This window comes from Phodopus roborovskii, unplaced genomic scaffold, assembly GCF_943737965.1.
Source record: "Phodopus roborovskii unplaced genomic scaffold, PHOROB, whole genome shotgun sequence".
NCBI lineage: Eukaryota > Metazoa > Chordata > Mammalia > Rodentia > Cricetidae > Phodopus > Phodopus roborovskii.
In genome coordinates, this window is record NW_026125391.1 from 22,656,781 (window position 1) to 22,674,980 (window position 18,200).

The 18,200-nt window shown below is 47.5% G+C and overlaps 1 protein-coding gene across 1 annotated transcript in view; it reads left to right on the forward strand.

Moving 5' to 3' along the window:
• Epas1 (endothelial PAS domain protein 1) overlaps nucleotides 1–18,200 on the forward strand; it is an 80,737-nt gene that overhangs the window by 33,430 nt on the left and 29,107 nt on the right. Inside the window, exon 2 of the mRNA XM_051175212.1 lies at nucleotides 11,217–11,407. Within this exon, the coding sequence (XP_051031169.1) occupies nucleotides 11,217–11,407 (191 nt within the window). The remainder of the gene's footprint in view (nucleotides 1–11,216; nucleotides 11,408–18,200) is intronic.

Consider the following 18,200-nt stretch of genomic DNA (forward strand, 5'->3'; position numbering starts at 1 on the left):
CCAAGGATGCCGCTAGGGGAGTCAAGGTATGGGATTTCAAGGAAGGGGACATGAAATGATAGTCAGAGGAGAATGACATCAACCAACCTTAGAGAAGTTCATAAAGAAATGTACAAAGTGAATGGAATTCTCTCTGGCAGAAGAAATGGTCCAGTCCATTAGATAGTAAGTGCCCTTGGCCAAGGACAGCATCAGTGTGGCAGACACTGTCCACTGTGTCTTTGTTCTCAAGATATTTTCTTTTTAGTTTTTCAAGACAGTGTTTCTCTGTGTAGCTTTGGAGCCTTCCCTGGAACTCAGTTTGTAAACCAGGCTGGCTTCAATCTCACAGAGATCCATCTCCCTCTGCCTCCCAAGTGCTGGGATTAAAGGTGTTCGCCACCACTGCCTGGCCTGGTGTCAGAATCTTAGGGGTCCTGGAATTCTTTCTATTAAAAGTGTGTCACAGGTCAGCAGCACTAGCATCAACTAGAACAGTGCTGGCAATGTAGACCTCAGGCCCTGGCCCACACCTCCTGACTTAAAAGTTCAGGTCCCTAGTGTTGTTCTGTATGTGTGTGCAAATGACATCACAGGTCCATGTTGGCATCTCTAGTTCACACCCAATATTTATTCAGAGGGGATAGATAACACAAATGTGAATGTGTGCATGGAAGGCCCCCCCACACACATGCGCACACATGCACACATACACACATTTTTACCTTTGACATCCCTGCAGTAACAGCTGTTCCCCGGGTGTAAACTTCTCGCTCCCATCGTGAGCTGGATTAGAGTTCTTAGGGAGGATTTAGAACAGTGAGCAATGCTGAGGAATTTACACAGCAGAAATCACTGAGGTGGTTTTTATGTCTTCATTTCGTACTTCGCGTGCTTTGGAGGACTCCGAGAGAACCCAGGGCGGGGGCCCTTCCCAGAAGAGCATGTCTCCATGGGGTGAAATAAATAGGAGAACAGCACAGCACAGGGCTGACTGTGCAGTGTGGGATCTCTGGGGCAGGATGATGTGGAGAGGTCAGGCCAGGCGGGGCCTTCCTGGAAAAAAAGTGGACACCTTGTGGAGGTGAACAGAGGAGTACAGTACAGGCAGGCTAAGGCGGTGGAGAGGGAACGTGCTGGAAGGCTGTGGGGAGTGCTGGTGCCTACACCAAATCTTGAGGGGTGTAGGGGGGAGCTGGTTAGCTGTTCTCCACACCTCAGAGCCTTGCTTCATGCTAGGGAGTCCATTTTACACTCGGGTCACCCTTTTCTTTCTTCCCGAGCCCTTCTGGTTTGTCATCAGCCCTCTTAGCTGGAAGCGATGCTGTGGGAACGGACTGCACTTGTAGTGTGGTTTGAGCCAAACCGCAGATTGTGCTGTTGGGGGCTTGTGGGATCCAAAAGAAGGCGGCTGCGAGGACACAGAAGCCCCGAGGAAAAGCCCTGGAGCCTATCTGGCAACAGCTTAGGCATGGGGCTTATGCCCAGGACTAGGGAAGAAGCCCGGAAGAAGTAGTCCAGGGAGAAAGAAATCTCACCAAGGACATCCTGTGCATCTGACAAACACAGTAGGCACTGCCCCTGCACCACTCCCTCTATCTCCACTCATTCCCTTTCCTCCCTCTCTTCCTCCCCCTCCTCCTTTCCTTTTCCATTTCCTCCTTTATCTTTCCATCTTTAGACAGAGGTCTCTAAACAAAGGAAATCTTTCCCTCCAGGGCATGTTTGCCCCTTGAAGTGATGACCTAAAGCAGGTGGTGACCCCCTTGTCCCCTCTTGCTGCTCCCAGTGTCAAGAGTGTATGCTTTCAATGGCTCATCAAATCCAGTATCCTCCATGTGCCCAGCAAAAGGAAGCCTTCTGAGCTACAAGGGGGACCTGCTTGTTGGCATTTGCAGAAGACGGCCCAATAAAAACCAGCATGAAAATGTGGGATCTGTGGACATGGGTGTGAGTGGTAGCTCCATTGATGGGTAAGGATTCCTAAGCGTGCTAGCCTCCATCTCTGGGGGTGGTGGGGCTGCATCTTCATATCATGTGACCTGAGGCCATATTCAGTCCATGAGACTTGAGGAGTAAATGGGAGGCAGTAAGTAGGATGAGTGATGTTGATTAAGTGGGAAGTATTGCCTGTGGTTACTTGCTAGTTGCGGCTACAGCATCTTAGTTTGTGGATATTGATTACTCCCATAGCTAGAGTCTGCACAGGGGTGGGGGTCAGGCTGTAATGGGCATTGGAGGCCAACAAAGAACAACACCTAAACAGACAGATGCCCTGCTGATGCATGCTGTCCCTTCTTTCATGGGTAAACCCCTAAAAGTCCTCTCCAGACCTTCCTGTGTAGGGAGAGGGAAGGAAGAGGAATTGCTGACCGGCCAGGTGGCCATCGTCTCAGGACTGGATTAAAGGCAGCCTCCCATTCCTGTGTCATTGGTCATATCTCTTCAGACCTTTCAACCCAGGCCTAAGCAAACGGGGGAAGCATATGAGAATAGGGGTTGCAAGCACAATTGGCTTTCTTACCTTCTTCTGTCCTCCTCTGCAACCATTCAGGAACGAAGGCTGTAGTCCCAAGTCTGCTGATGTTGCCTAATCTGTCTACTCGACTTCAAGGTGGTTTATGGACATAGAGTTGGCAGGGTGTTGGATACATGTCATTTTTAGCCTGAAAAATAAATCACAAAGCAATCCATGATGCATAGGCACACATCATGATGTTATTTACAATAGCCAAGTGTTGGGAACCCTAACTAAGCAACCGTCATGCGACTAAGTGGCAGTAAGGCAGTGTGGCAAACCACTGGGATTCCTGTTCACACAGTTTGCTATTGCTGGCTTTTAGGAATGTCTTGAAAGAATTCTGAGCATTATACATAATGTTAATTAAAAAGGTCAAGGGGGAAAATCCATACTTGCAATGAGACCCCTTTCTGTAAATATTTGTGTGTTTTCCAAGTTACCTGTACCAAGTATGCCCTAGTCTTACCACCAGGTTGCAAGAGACACATGATGAAGGTATCCTTCCCCTTGTGTTACATGCCTAGAGGTGGGTGTGGCAACTCCTCATGAGTCCTTGGAAATATATCTGAGGTGTTCCATCCATCCCTACATGTTTCCATTTTCTAAGCCTTGGCGGTTACCTATCGTCATAGGCTATGCAGATTGCTGAAACAAAAAGCCACAGACTGGGAATTTGTTCAAACAGCAAAGATTTATTGCTTGAAGCTAGGCAGTCAAAATCAAGGTGTGAGCACAAGGACCCATTGTCTGCTTGACCCAGTGGCACCTTCTTTGTGGCTACACGATAGGAGCTTCGAGGGAGCCATTCTACAAGGATATTAATCTCATCCTGAGAGGTCCACCCTCACATTGGAGGCAAGGATTTCAGCATGAACTTCAGAGACACAAAATTCAGACAGATAAAGGTACTTTGTAGAGTGAGGCTAGCCCAACAACAGCTGGTCACAGCTACTCCGGTCCATGCCCATCTTTCCCAGCAGGGCTGGGGACTTCACATGTCCTAAGGTGATGGGAGGAGCTGAGTATCTGGGTCCCCAGCTGGGCTGCTCAGTAATTGAATCTACTACTGTCTTCTGCAAGGTTGCCTGGGGCAGGGGAGGCCAGTGTGATAAGCATCTCCAGTCAGCCCTGTGCAGAATTGACCATTAGAGGGCCAAGTGGGGTGAGCCCCAGACATTACTGTCAGCCCTGAACGCAGTCCAGGCCTGTTGCTTCAGAGATACTGACCCTCAGAGAGGGTCAGGCAGCTGGGAGCTAACTAAACTCCTCACAAGAGAGGAGGTTGGGCTGAAAGACAATTGTCTGGACTCTTCCTTCAGAGACAGGCATGGAAGCTTCCCCCTCACTTTAGCCACTCCAGCAGTCATGCCTTGCTCCTTTGTGGCACTCTGGGTTGTCAGTATTCTCCAGAACGGAGACCACTCTCCTAAAAGAGGACCCATGTGTCTCTCCTCCTTAATCATGTCTCCATTCTTCCTGAGTTTATAACTTGGTGTTTTCCATTTTGACTGATAGCTTTTCTTTCCCTTTGTAATAGACACCTCTGACTGACCAGCCACTACTGCCTTTGTTTGGACAAATACCAGAATGCTTCTAAAAAGTGGCCATCGGAACACTTGCTAGCCTTTAGAATCACACCCCCTGAGAAAATTCTTGTGAGTTGTCTTGCTGTGTTGAGTACTTCCAGTTGGGCAAAACCTTACCATTTGAGAGCATGTTTTATTCTTCCCAAGAACTATGAGCTGTTCATGGCCCGATCTGCTGTCTGAAAGGGTGGATAAGTTAGGGAAGATAGCCCAGGGGTTTAGAATGACATCGACACTATTAAACTAATATTCTCATGTAGCTCCAACATTAATTCCAAAATGACCTTCCAAAATACTTAGAGCAGTGGCCAGCTCACCAGAATAAGCCTAGCCCTCTCCTGAAGTGACTCTTGTAATGGCCACTACATTTGTATGACAGTGCAAATCTCTACACCATCGTTTTAAGCTCTTCCTATAGCAATAGCATCTAGTAGATGGGTGGCCTCATCAGCCCCCAGATAGTATATGTTTGATTTATGATAGTGACTTCAAATTTGCTAGACATGATGATTGTGGACACCATGTAAGATAGCGGGGAAGTGTGTGACTAGGTCTCAGATGCAGACCTGGGCTTCAAAACCTCTGTGATGTTATAATAATGGGCCCAGATAGCTGTATTAGTAACAACTCCAGGGGATTCTGTTGCAAGCGACATTGAAAATGATTGTTTTGCCACACTGACACCATTAACAGCACCCTCAATGTAAAATGGACCCAAAGGAATAATTCAGAAAAAGCACTGTACTCTGGAGCTCCGCTATCACCTGTGTGAGAAAAAAGAGTAAATCATTTGTATTTCCAAGACATCCATAACTCCAGGTTATATACACAAAGATCAACCAAGGGGACCTTTAAAACTTGGCAGCTTTGTAACAGCGGATCCTGGCCCTGGCTACATCATGATGCCAGCTCTGTTTTTATTTCACACATCAGACCCAAATCTCTGGAACCAGGACCCCAGGATCCCTTTTAAGGCTTTCCAGTGAACAGCCAAGATGAAGAACCCCAGAGGCTTTGTTTCTGCTTCTGCTGACTTCATTTGTGACATAATTAACTGCTAAACTCAAGGACCAGTGACTCTTGACCTGTACTCAGTATTTTCTTTTTTTAAAAAAAAATATTTAGTTATTTATTTTTTATGTTTATGGATGTTTTACCTGCCAGTATGACTATGCATGGGTTGCATGCAGTGCCCACAAAGGAGGGTGTAGGATCCTCTAGGACTGGAGTTATAGGTGGTTGTAAGCCACCATGTGGGTGCTGGGAATTGAGCCCAGGTCCTTCAGAAGAGCAGTCAGCACCCTTAACCACTGACCCATCTCTCCAGGCCAAACCCCATGTTTCTTTCACCAGTCAGTTCTTATACAGCAGTTTCACAAACTCATCAAAGAGTCCACTTCCCTCCCAACTTCCTTTGCCCCCTATTTCTTGCATTCACCCTACCACCACCAGCCGTGATTTGGCTCCATTAGCTTAGAACCTTGGGTCAGAACAACAGATTGACCCAAGCTGGTTTAATGAGCCTCATCCATCTCCCTGACCTAATGAAATTCACTTGACTTCTCAGCCATTTGGCCTTACAGGGTAATAGACATACGGCTTATATACCTGATGACTATAGTCATAGTAACACTTGAATCTAAAACTAACTGAGCAACCAACTTCCTTGATGGTGTTGGAGACAGTTAAGCTCCCCTTCAGGCTCTGGTCCCTTAGAGGTCAGAAGTAAGGATCATCTGGGCCAAGAGTAGGTCACTGTGGATAAATGCATCAGGGATCCCCTGTCACACTTAAGAGTATCATGTGCTCTGGCCAAAGGTTCTTTTGACTGGTTGAGTTGTAGTGTCTAAGCTCATCATTTGGTATTCCAAGGTTCCATATCCTTTGATTGAACTAAATAGATCTAGAATAGTTGGAAAGAAATTATGTATGTGCTGAATATGTACAATATTTTTTGTTATCATTCGCCCCTCAATAATACAGTATAATAACTACATAGTGCTCACACATAGACACATTATAAGATATAATAGGATCATGCAGGTTCCTTGCAAATACTACACTCCTTAAGGGCTTGAGGAGTCTGTGAGGGGGTCCTAAAGCCAGCCAGCCACTAGCAAAGGAACTGTTGTACCTGGACCTATCAATTGATCGATTGATACTCCTGAGCACTCGATTTTGTTTTTCTTCTACCTGCTGCTTAGTCCTGAAGTGCTTGCTTCATTGACTTGGGGCTAAATCTTTCAGAATCTCACGCATCCTGTTTCCCCCTCCCCTGGCCCTCCAGGGAGAGCAACTGGTGATAAATGAGTGTAGAAGGGGCAGGAAAGATCCAGAAAATCAGAATCGGCTCCCATCCTTGACTGCAGTATGACAGGGAGTGTGTAGGGCAGCACTGGACTCCCAGACGGCACCACATTGCCAGCCAGCTCTACAGACAGCAATGGGGGCTTTTTGTGCTCCGCCTTCCTACTCCTCCCAGTTTCAACCCCAATACTGGTTCTATTCTTGGGTTCCAGGATTTCCCTAAGGTCACTGGGTGCTGATTCAATGACAGAGCTGTCCCACCCCCATGGAGTCTCCATCCTCTTCTTCTTCCCATAGTGTGGATGAGGATCTGCTTTGTAGGAAAGTTTGTAATAACACTGGCTATGTTGGGATGGTTCAATAGTTTTCTTGCTGCCAGGGAAAAATTCAGGTGTGGGGTGGAGTGAGGTGGGGTGGTTGGGACCCAGAAAACTAGGATTGAGAGAAATGATTTAGTCTCTCTAGCTCCTGTCTTTAGGGTTATTGTGAAACTGAAACGAGATTACCTATATTTCTTTTAGAAAGTATTTTCCAAGCTCCTAAGCTGTTACAAGGACATATGTAGTCATTATCCTTCTAGATTAGCTGGAATCCTGCCACCCCGAGTCCCTATCCTTGCTGTCTGTTTACATGTGTGTCCCTATTTACTAATTCTAGTTAATGATGACAAGCATAGGTGTTGCCCACTAACTAGACTGCTTACTCTTAGAGAGCAAGGCACGTGGGCTTCACTCAATCTTTAGTGACCTCAGGAGCCAGCATGGGGCCCAACAGGCACATTTTGGTGTGTGTAAAGACAGGAGACAGAGCCACATTTAGGTAATGTATTTCATACACTACATACTGTACTGGGCCTCCTGTGGGAACAGAAGAGTCACCAAGGATGGGAAGAGAAACTTCAGAGAAAATAAAAAAGCATTGTGATTATGTAGCTGGGCAGAATCAGGATAGAAGCAGCGACAAACAGGAAATGGCTCTCTTCTCTGTGGAGATGCTGAGCCGTCATCATGCAGCAGGCAAAGGAGTTGCAGGTCTGGCATTCCCCGGTAAGCCAAGACCACGTGGAAATACACAGATTAATAGAAATGGGTTAATAATTAAGACAGAGCTAACCAATAAGAAACCCTCGTCACTGGCCAACAGTCTCATAATTAATATAGCATCTGTTTGTTTATTTGGGGCTGAAGTGGAGGTGGGGCCTGCCCAGCCAGAAAGTTCACATTATAAAAACTACCAAGTCATTTCTAATTATCTAAACGTTTAGGGTATGATAAGTTTTGAAGAGAAGCCAGTTGATTCTAACACATAAATTTTAGGAGTGTCACTCAATAAAGAAAAACAAAATGTGATAATTGTAGGGCCCATCTTGGAAGAAAATGAAACACTTTGTCAACCTAGGAAGATGCCCAAATGTGACATGCAGAACTGGCCAGGATCAGCTTTCGTGACATAGTCCTGTACCCTGACAGCCAGCTAGATGACAAAGGACAGGTATTATGACAGAATCCAAATGCAACTGATGCTCATGGTAGCCAGACGATGGATCTTCAATCTGCCATGATAGTTGCCATTGCCAGAGAGCCTTCTAGAGAGTCCTCACCACATTTTATCCTGATGAGACACAGAATCTCAAACTTCCTGTTTACAGGTGAGGGAGGCAGAGCTCAGAGCATGCATTTTCTTCTCCAAATTCAGATGGGCAGACAGCATTATGGCCAATGAACAAGCTCAAGCTTCTGTTACTCACTCTTATTCTTCATGTTACTTATTCCTGGTCTTCAGGGTAGCTAATTAAATGATTTCTGTGTTACAGTAAATTTTTGCCTATTTTTCTAAGAAGTCAACATTAGACATCTCTGGACTATGTCAAGGTTAACTAGCTAATCTAATTAAAACCAAGCTGGTTCTAGGGTGCCACTGGAGACACAAGGGAGCTAAGATGAACCAAGGGCCCTGCTGCAGGTTCTCAGCCTTTCTTCCTCTAAATGTTTAAGATGAGGAGGTTTCTTCTTTCTCACCAAGGAGGGGTACTGTCCCCTACAGATGAACATTGAAAAGAGTACTGGTGTGGGCCGGGGGGTTAAGGTTTTATCCCTGTCTATGCCACTAATTAGGTAATTGCTATAGGCAAGCCACTTAACCTGGCTGTTTCTCAGTTTCCAGGTCCTTGAAATGGGGGCATAGGTACCACCTGCCTGCACTTCTCACATGGCTGCAAGGATAAAACTAGGAGCTTGCCTGCTCACTCGCTGGAAACTCTCCAAAGGCTTATGCAGGTTCTGGTTTTAAGGCCTTGGGAAAATGGAATAATATGTTCTAAGCCTCAGTTTCCCTATCTGTAAATTGCAGTGTCTACTGAACTGTGTCGGGAAGAAGAGTATATTGGGATGATAGGGACAGTTCTTGATGCAGTGGCTGAACAGTGCTGTAATAGTGTTTGTGTGGTTGAAGGAATGTGACACAACTCAAATCTCCAATGCCAAACAGAACCCTGCCTTTAAAAGTAGCCTCTTTTCCAGAGCTCTTCCTCAGCCATGGGGAGCTTCTTCTCTAAGGTTGGAGTCTTGACAAGGTGAGGGGCTTTGTCCATGAAGGTGTTGCTGCTAAGACACAGTCTGTGATGATTGCTCCACCCCAGCATGGCTATTTTAGATATTTCTAATGGCTTGGTCATGTGTTAACCCTGCTGTCGTCAGGCAGTGTGAGGGCTGGTGCTGGAGTGGAATTCAGCATCTCCTAACTGGATCTTAAGACCCAGTGCTGTAGGATTCCCCTGTAGGCACCCCTCCTGCCTGCCTCTCTGACACCAAAAAGCCTGGGAGCCCTCAGTCACATCCCACCATGATGAACTCGGGATGAAGATGCAAAATCTAGGGGGCAGTAAAGTCTGGTAGAAGATGCAAACTCTCGCAAAGGGCGGGTTCTTAGAGGGTGAGATGGATTTGGTGCAGAGGTGTGGTGTTCCTGAGATCTACAAGTCGGGGAGAGTGGAGGAGAAAGTGAGAGACAAGGAAGACAAAGGGGAGAGAGGACAGGCAAAGCGAATTCCCTCGCGTCACAATTTCTCACAAGGTTCTGCTTGACCGGAGTGTTGCATCCAGTGGGTAGTCCATCTATCCAGGGATCTGTGTCTGCCAATGAAGTATGCTTGCTGTAAAGTCAAAACAGGGCTTCTGCCTCAAATCATCAAGGGGGTGAGAGGCATGCCAACATTCCAGGAATCCCCAAATAGCGATGTTCTGCCCAGATAACAAGAGGCTCAAAGCCAAACAAAAGGGAAAGCAAACCCTGGGTTTGGCAACCTCAGAAGGGAAGGTAGAATGAGCCAGGCTGGAGCTGATTACATCAAGCCTTGACAGCCACAAAACACATCGAACATCTTCTACAGAAACAAAAAAACAAACGAATGCCTTTATTATACAAGTAATCTGTGTTATTTATAGAAACACAAGAAAACATAGATAATGAGGCTGGGGTGGGGTGGAGGTGGGGCTCCCTAACTCCATTACTCTGCAGCTCTTAACAGTCACTAATGACTAAGTGCCTGGGCTGTGGGGTTGCCCTGCCCAGGGCAGAGTTCAAGTCTCCACTTATCAGCTGGCAGCCACAGGTGGATTATTTATTTAGCCTCTGTGGGCCTGTTTTCTCATCTGGTAAATCAGGGGGGCAGCCACAGGTGGATTATTTATTTAGCTTCTGTGGGCCTGTTGTTCTCATCTGTAAATCAGGGATGCTAATAATTGCTACTCTCAAAGCAAGCTGTGAAGTTTGAAGATGCTAATGCTGTACTGTCTAAAATCATAGCTGGACTACATTAAACTGTATGATTATGATACTGTGAACATTGTAAGAATGCTTATTATTTACTGTATTTCTAGCTGTTTTCCTGGATAACATGACAGTTGTCCTATCTGTTGATAGTTTGTTTTGTTTTTAACTATTAAGCTAATACTGAAAGGTTCCACATAGATGATCACATTAAGCTCTCACAATAACTGTCAAGTGGGTACCAATGAGGGGATGCTAAGAGCCTTCTTAGGTAGTTAGCAAGCAGAGAAGTTAAGACTTCTAGGTGTTCTGACTTGCCCGTGTTAGCACTTGATATTGACTTCCTAAGAACCCCTCCACCCCCCACCCCACTCCTGAGAGTGGCAGGTTTGGGTGTGGGTGTATGTCTTTCTTCTCCTGTCCTTCAAACAAAGAGGAAAACAAGCAAGAGTTGGTCTGGTAGGCTAAGCCAGAGGGCTTTGGGTGTACTGCCTTTTATCCCTCGTAGGCACACACTTTTGAGTGTGAACTGAGGTGTCCTGCCTCGTGCTCTCTCTGGGCTTTACTGATGTCTTCAGCCTCCTCTATGGCACCCCTGTCAGATCTGAACCAGGACCAAGGCCCAGGACAGGGCTTCATTTTTACTGAGTACATCTTACCTGGAAAAAGAGAACCTTGTTCTTCAGAGCCTTCGACAACACCATGTGTTCTTCATCCTTTCCTTTCCATCATTGGATTTTGAACCCTGTCCCCAAGGGCTGTTAATTCATTTAATCATCAAGTCTTCGTTGAAACCCTTCCCGTGAGAAGCCAAGTGTTGGCTCCCACAAGAATGTGGGAGAAGGAAGCCATTTGAGAAGACACCAATATCCACAAAAGAAGAACCAATAACAGAAAGCAGCCTGTTCCCAGTTCCCCTGGGCTGAGCCCAGATTGGTTCAGTGGGAGAATGACTTTACCATGGATGGGGAGAGGGGTGGGGAGCATGGCTCTACCAGGAGTGTGATAGGATGCCAGTGATGTTCCAGGGACTAACCCCCTCCTTCTTTATGTAGGAGCAGCTCCGAGCTGAGGAAGGAGAAATCCCGAGATGCTGCAAGGTGCCGACGCAGCAAGGAGACGGAGGTCTTCTATGAACTGGCTCATGAGTTACCACTGCCTCACAGTGTAAGCTCCCACCTGGACAAAGCCTCCATCATGCGGCTAGCTATCAGCTTCCTGCGGACACACAAGCTCCTGTCCTCAGGTAAGGCTGGCAGTTCCTGCCTGAGGCTGGCATGTCCTTAGGCCTTACCCCAAGACCTATTACTCTACAAATATACACCCACAAAAAGGTCAACAAATGCCTTTAGTTTTACATGAGTGTGTGAGTGTGGTTGTGTATGTGGGTACATATGGAGGCCAGAGAACAACTTTCAGGAGTCCATTCTGTTCTCCTCTTCCATCATCTGGGTTCGGGCCGGGCTTGGACTCAGTTCCTCAGTCTTGGCAGCAAGCACATCTACCTACTCAGCCATCTTGCTGGCCCTGTTCCTTCATTTTAACCATCTCCTCTCTGCCAATGGTCTTCATGAGTACACCCAGGAGAAGAGGTCAAGGAGAGGCCCAAGCAAAGAGCATGAGCACCAAAGCAAGGGATAAAAGGGGCTTCCAGAGTAGACAACAGCTGCTAGAAGCCCAGCTTGGCTACATCTGGCTGTGAGCCCTGTGCCCCACTATGGTGACTCTGCAGGAAGCCTTTTGTCCTTGTCTTCCAGCCACATCTCTAGGACATTGGCCAGGGTGTGCCTCATCCATTTATCCCCTCCTTCTATACAGTTAGGCAGGCCATGCAATGTCTAGGAACCTTGGTTTCGTTGCCTGTAGACTGGAATCATCCATACTTACTGAGGTGGGGCAGGGGGTAGGAATTAATGGGGACAGTAGCTTAGCTGTACTTGTTCCTGCTAGGATAGCCCCTTGGTAGATGACAGCCTCAGGCATCACATTCTCAGCCAGGCGGTGACATGTTCTCCTTTCCCTAGAATCTCTCCAACAACAGTCTATAAGAAAAAAAAATTTTTTTTTTTCCGTTCTCAGCGTTGCATTCTTCAAAAACCATTTCCTGTTAGGCCCCACCAGGAAGAGGAGGCAGCCTGGGATTTCCACTTTCAGATCCTATGTGCGGTCTTGTTGAGTTTATCGGTTGTGTAAGGAAACTGGGCAGCGTGGGGCAGTGAGGCCGAGGGCATGAGCAAGCGAGGCAGTCAAAGACGAACAGAGATTGTGTGATTCAGTTTTCCTAAGTGAGTGTGGCGCTCTGGAGGTGGACTCCTTCTGCCGTCCTGTAACGACATAAGTATTTTAGGAAAGAGCCCCTTCACTCAGAGAGAGTCCAGTGTGAGGCAGGGAAGCCAGACGGGACCAGTGCTATTCTGGGCCCTGTGCACAGGAAGGATGTGCGGGAAAGACCTTCGGGGGAGAGGCTGACTGTTCAGGGGGCCCAGAGGCTGGAGGCTAAACCTGTGCTGCAAGGCCTGGATAACTGAACTGTCACAGAAACAAGCAGATACTGGGGAAAGCAAGGCAGCCAGCAGAACAATATAGTAAGCACTCAGTTGCCGGTGCAAATGGCAGAGGGAAGCACAGGCCCTGTAAAGCCTGGATTGCCAAATAAAAGGCAGACTGATGGAGAATCCATCCCAGACCACTCACATGCCTTTCTTATACAGAGGTTTGTCCCGCTGGAGAAGTGAGAGGGATAGATAAGTGATTCATAGGATTCTGCTAAGCCGGTCAGGCAAAGATTCTGGAGAGGGTCAGGGAGCCAACGTCCAAGGGGAAGCAGCTGGAGACTGACCAGGAGTAGCCACAAGCAGTGTATGGACAGGAGGTTCTCAGAGCTGTGTCTGTGTTTTGCTCTTGTACCAGGAACACATTGTCTGTGCTCGTCCACACGGAGGCCTGTGTATTTCCGTCTGCCGTTGCACCCAGACTTGCTGAGGTCTCGGGTTAGGGTAGCGTTGTATCTTCTCAGCATGCCTGTGTTCACATATCCTGGTGCAACCTCTCCCACATGCCGCATGCTCTGTGAAGCCACAGGTACAACACCAAACATCACACATCCCAGGAGCTCTGAGTGTTGACAGCAAGAATTATCTACCTCCTAGACAGCTCAAGCATAGACAGGTCAGAGCCATTGGCACATCAGCTCTAGGGCTCTCTGTCCCGAAGAGAGGAAAGTCAGAAGATGATTTTTTAAATAAGTTTCTACTTTATGTCATCTGGTCCTGGCATCCCTGATGGAGAAGTTTTCATAAAATGAGCACACCCCATGGAGGAGGTGATGGCTTACCTTTTTCTCTACCAGGCCTTCCCTGGACCACTTGTAGAAAACATTAGGGATAGAATGCAAAACAACCCTTTTCCTACCCATCCCTACTGGGGTCTTGCTCTATTGCCTCCACCTCATTTCTTTGAGGCAGGGTCTCTCATTCAACCTCATTCAACCCAAAGCTCACTCTTTTGGCTAGGTTGGCTGGCCAGCAAACTGCCAGGATCTACCTTTCTTTGCCCTTCAACTCTGGGATCATGGGCATACACAGCCAAGCTTGGCTTTTACATGAACACTGAGGTTTCAAATCCAGCCCTTCCTGCCTGTGAGGGAGTGTTTTTATGCTCTTTTAACTACCTCCCCAGGGTCCTCTCATCTGTTCTTGATTTTTATTATTTGAGACAGGGTTTCGCTGTGTAGCTCTGGCTGTTCTGGAGCTCGCTTTGTGGGCCAGGCTGGCCTTGAACTGTGCCTCCTACCTCCCAAGTTCTGGGATCAAAGGCATGTGCCACCACACCTGACTAAATAAATGTTTTGAAATTTTACTTATTTGCGTGTGTGTGTGTGTGTGTGTGTGTGTGTGTGTGTGTGTGTGTGTGTCTAGGTCAGAGGACCACTTCTGGGAGTTGGTTCTCTCCCCACCATAGATTGTAGGGATCCAATTCACAGTGCTTAGCCATCTTGTCAACTCTGAGTCATAGGTTTTTATGTTTTGTTTTGGTTTGTTTGTTTTTTTTTTTTTCTATATGACTTAAAAGATTACAGGATCTTTGAGCAGATATCCTCCTGCATTTGGGGTGTTAGTGTGGCTGTCATCTCTCCCTGCAATGCCTTATACATCTTTCTCTCATTGGAACATAGTTTCTTTATAACACAGAGGGAATAATGATATTAACCTGCAACAGTGTTGAATGTTATGAAAGACCTTAGTCTCTAGGTTGCTGCACAAGTTATAGCTTAGAAATAATTTTGAGAAAAGGAATTGACCTTTTGGAGAAATGTAAAAGAAACACCAGGGGTAAGACTAACGTCCCTGGGCCCAGTGTTACTGCATATATACACTTTCCCAAGTCAAAACAAACTACAAGTTCATTATCTAAGTAAACTGAGGTTGTATGCCTCAGCGTTCAAGCGGCATTAGGGTTTCTTTACTTAGTAACACACTTCCCTTTGATTTGCACAGTAGGCTGTTGTGTGTGGGAATGTTGGAGAGGAAGCCTCCAACACTGAGAAATACAGACTGTGGGTCGGGACCTCGGTTGAGATCCCTATCACAGGAAGCAAACTGGAACAATGGCTTTATGATACTCTCTTCCACGCTGGGCTGAGGACAGAACACGCTCTGGCGGGACCATGAGTGGAAATATCACTTGGTTGTCTTAAGTTCTCTTTTGAGATGAGCCCTGCACTCTGGGACTGAAGGGGAGTCACTTCTGCATTCCAGGAGCTTTAGACCACAGTCAGTGTGCGAAATGTGCTTTTTACTCTGAAACTAACCTGAGGCCTCCCCAGATTCATACCTGCTAAAACGTACATTCTCTTTATTGTAGAGCTGGAGAGCAACACAAAGCCGGGTTTCTAGAGATAAATGCCAGGTGTATTTTGCATTCCTGGCATTTGTCTAGTGAAGACACATACCCGTCACAGGAGGTGGTGAAGATGTCCTGGTCCCCAGATTGTTCAGGGAAAGATGTTAGAATTTGGGACGTGCAGATTTTAAAGTTTTCACTGTGACCTTTCCATCAGGAAAACTGGGATGCGGGGGACAAAATTTCGGCAGCAGATGTGGTCTCTGTGCCCTCCTCTGCCTCGCGGTCAGACCTATTTTTCCTGGTTTCCATCCCAATTGTCTTACTGTGCCACTCCCTGGCCCCACTATGCTCCAGATCAAGGCCTTTTACCATCCTGTGTGGAAGAAAGCCAGTAAGATGATTCATGCCAGGATGTTAATGGCTGAGAGAGCCAGCAGTCCCTTCAAGAAATACTAACCTGTTCACAGCCGTCTCCTAACGCAAACAGTCTAGTCAATCAATAGGTATCAACTGAACACAGCCCCGCATTGCATTTTATGGAAGCTAATACGGAGAGGGAAGATGGGATGAGCAGATATGGAAAGAACAAAATAAAAATCTCTGGTGGTGAACTTCTGGGGCGCACACCAGGAGTCCAGTGAGACCAGGTGAGATCTACCCCCCTGCCAAAAGTGTGAGACAGCCCAGGCCTGCCCACAGTGGGAGTATAAGGTACAGCTGATGATGCCGTAAGTGGCTTATGTGGTACTGGATTTGCTGTCAGTGTAACCGGAAGGGCATGAGCACTGGGGTGATGCTGGGATGGGAGGAATTGCACAGGCAGAGGCTTTGACAGGAAAGACCCTGCAGAGATAGCTAAGTTGCAAGCACCCTTGGAGCAGGAAGCCTGTATCTGACCTTGTTAGGAATGGTTGATGTCTTGAAGAAGGAAATGCTGAGACAAATTAACCTGCTAGAGTGAGAATGTATGTAGCCAGCATCCTAGCCACCCTCGCCGCTGGCACAGCTGGGCCTTAGAGACCTAGTCAGAAGCTGCATGCTCTGCTTCCCTGGGATGGCCAGCTCTACTGTCCTGATATGCCACCCAACATGGGTGGTGCTGCCTTGAAGGAAATGAGTGGCGCTCCGGAAAAGGTGCTCTGACCCCTCCTCACAGCACATATCCTGGCTGCAGGGAGTCATCAAAGCCTGTTTACTGGCGCTATTTTTAGCATTAAAGAATCTTGTGCTCTCTAACTGAGACCCTGCTCCTCCTCGGTGGAGACAGCTGGTCCATATACCCCAGTCCTTCTCTGAGATTTCAACCCTGGCAGGCCTGGGGAAGCAAGCGGTCAGGATGTCAAAACCCAAGATAATGAAAAGACCCAGCCAGTACCTTAGCGAGCATGGACTTTATTTTGTGCCAGCGGCTCACTCTTCCATTGTTGCCAGGGTCCTCAGGAAGACTTTAGACTCCTTTTAGCGGGTTGCTTCCTTGGAAGTCTGTTGATCCCTGAAGGGTAGGATTGCCTTTATCCTTTCGGTATCCCCAGTTCTTCCTGAGACAGGGCTGCATGTGTAATGGGTGGCATTGGTGAACCAATTACTTTTCTGCAGCCCAGGACCGACAGAGCGTTAAACTCTCAGTAACTGTGCAGGGAGTACCTCTCTCCCCACGCCCAGTGCAGGGTCAGATATTGACATTTAGGGGAAAACATGATGTGTACAATGGTAAGGCATAGCAGTCTTCAGCGGAGATGAGACATGAGGCTCAGGGCTCTGGGTGCAGGAGCCAGGGACATCTGCCTCCCTTGTCCAGGCTGGGAGTGACTTGGCTGCGTTCCTTGGAGACTCTCAGGAGGGTAAGCAGGTGCTGCAAGAGCAAAAAGTTCCATTGAAGGAAGAGGCCACGCCTGAGCCTGGATGCCCCAGGGTGGGGGGGGGCAGAGGGGGGAATGGGACAGACTGCTGGTGTCCTTGACCCTGTAGCCATTGTGACTTCAGTCTCAAGATGTTCTGTTTCTCTTCTTGGCCCCAGAGCATTCTTCTTCCTTCCCTCCAAAGGCTAGTCAACCCGCCACTTGTAGCCAATTGCAGCCAATTTCGCCACCTCCTGGAAGTAAGCGGACTGGACACTACGGAAAGCCGCTTGGCTGTGCTAGGCCTGTTAAAAACAGGAAACTTTAAGCAGAACTTTTCCCTGGGCCTAGTTAACCCAAATAGGCTGTTTTGGGATTACTCCAGGTTTTGAAGTCAGTGTTACTGACTGAGATCAAAGATGCTGAATAGAAAACAACTTCTCAGTAGGCTTCAGGGCTGGTCTCAGCTTGTCTGGAAAAAGTGGCCACCTAGCTAGTGTAACCCAAATGCAGCTGAAACCCTCTCCTTGCCCATTTTCTAGATCAGGTGCCCCTGTCCAGACTGGCTGGCTTTCTCTACACAGGGGCTAGTAATACAACCTGAAGTTGAGGTAGGCCACAGCAAATGGCTCCTGGAGCAACAGCTTTGACACCATCTGAACTTGGTTTTTAAAAAGTGGAGGGGGGCGGGGAGAAAAGCACACCCAGACTCCCTGAATTATGAAGGAAGCCAGGAGTGGACCCCTCCAGCACCATCCTGGATGGGGTATAGTCTCCTCATACTGGCAAGGGTCTTGGGCTTGGCTTGATTTTTTTTCAGCGACAGTTTCCACATTTTTTACTTGACACAAAACACCATAAATGTCATAGCAGTCCCAGGCCGAGAAGTTCTTTCTTAACCTCAGGAGGTCTTGATGTATCCTGGTACCCTCTCTCCTGACACCCCTGTTTACACATGGATGCTCCATGGAGGTGCTAACACCAGCAGCTGCTTCACTTGGCTTCCCACAGTGTGATCATCCATGTTGGTCCAGGAAACTGCCGAAGGGTGGCATAGGGAGGTGGTAGGATGCTTTGGCTGCTTGAACTGGGTATGAAGAGGCGGCATTGCCTTCACTGTGGCTCATCCTTTTGGTAAACTAAAGAAAGGTTGCCAGGAGAACAGTCCCATTTGCAGAAGTAGCAGGATCTGCAGCTCCAGCATGTTCTGTGCCTTGAAAAGTAGCTGGTCCCCAGAAGGTCCACCAAAGCCCCTTCACAGGAGCATCTGCTCATCCAGGGCCGTTCTTCGGGTGCTCACATTGGAGGGTTCACAGAAAGGAAGAAAGGAGAACTAAACAAACCCAATGTCCTTGC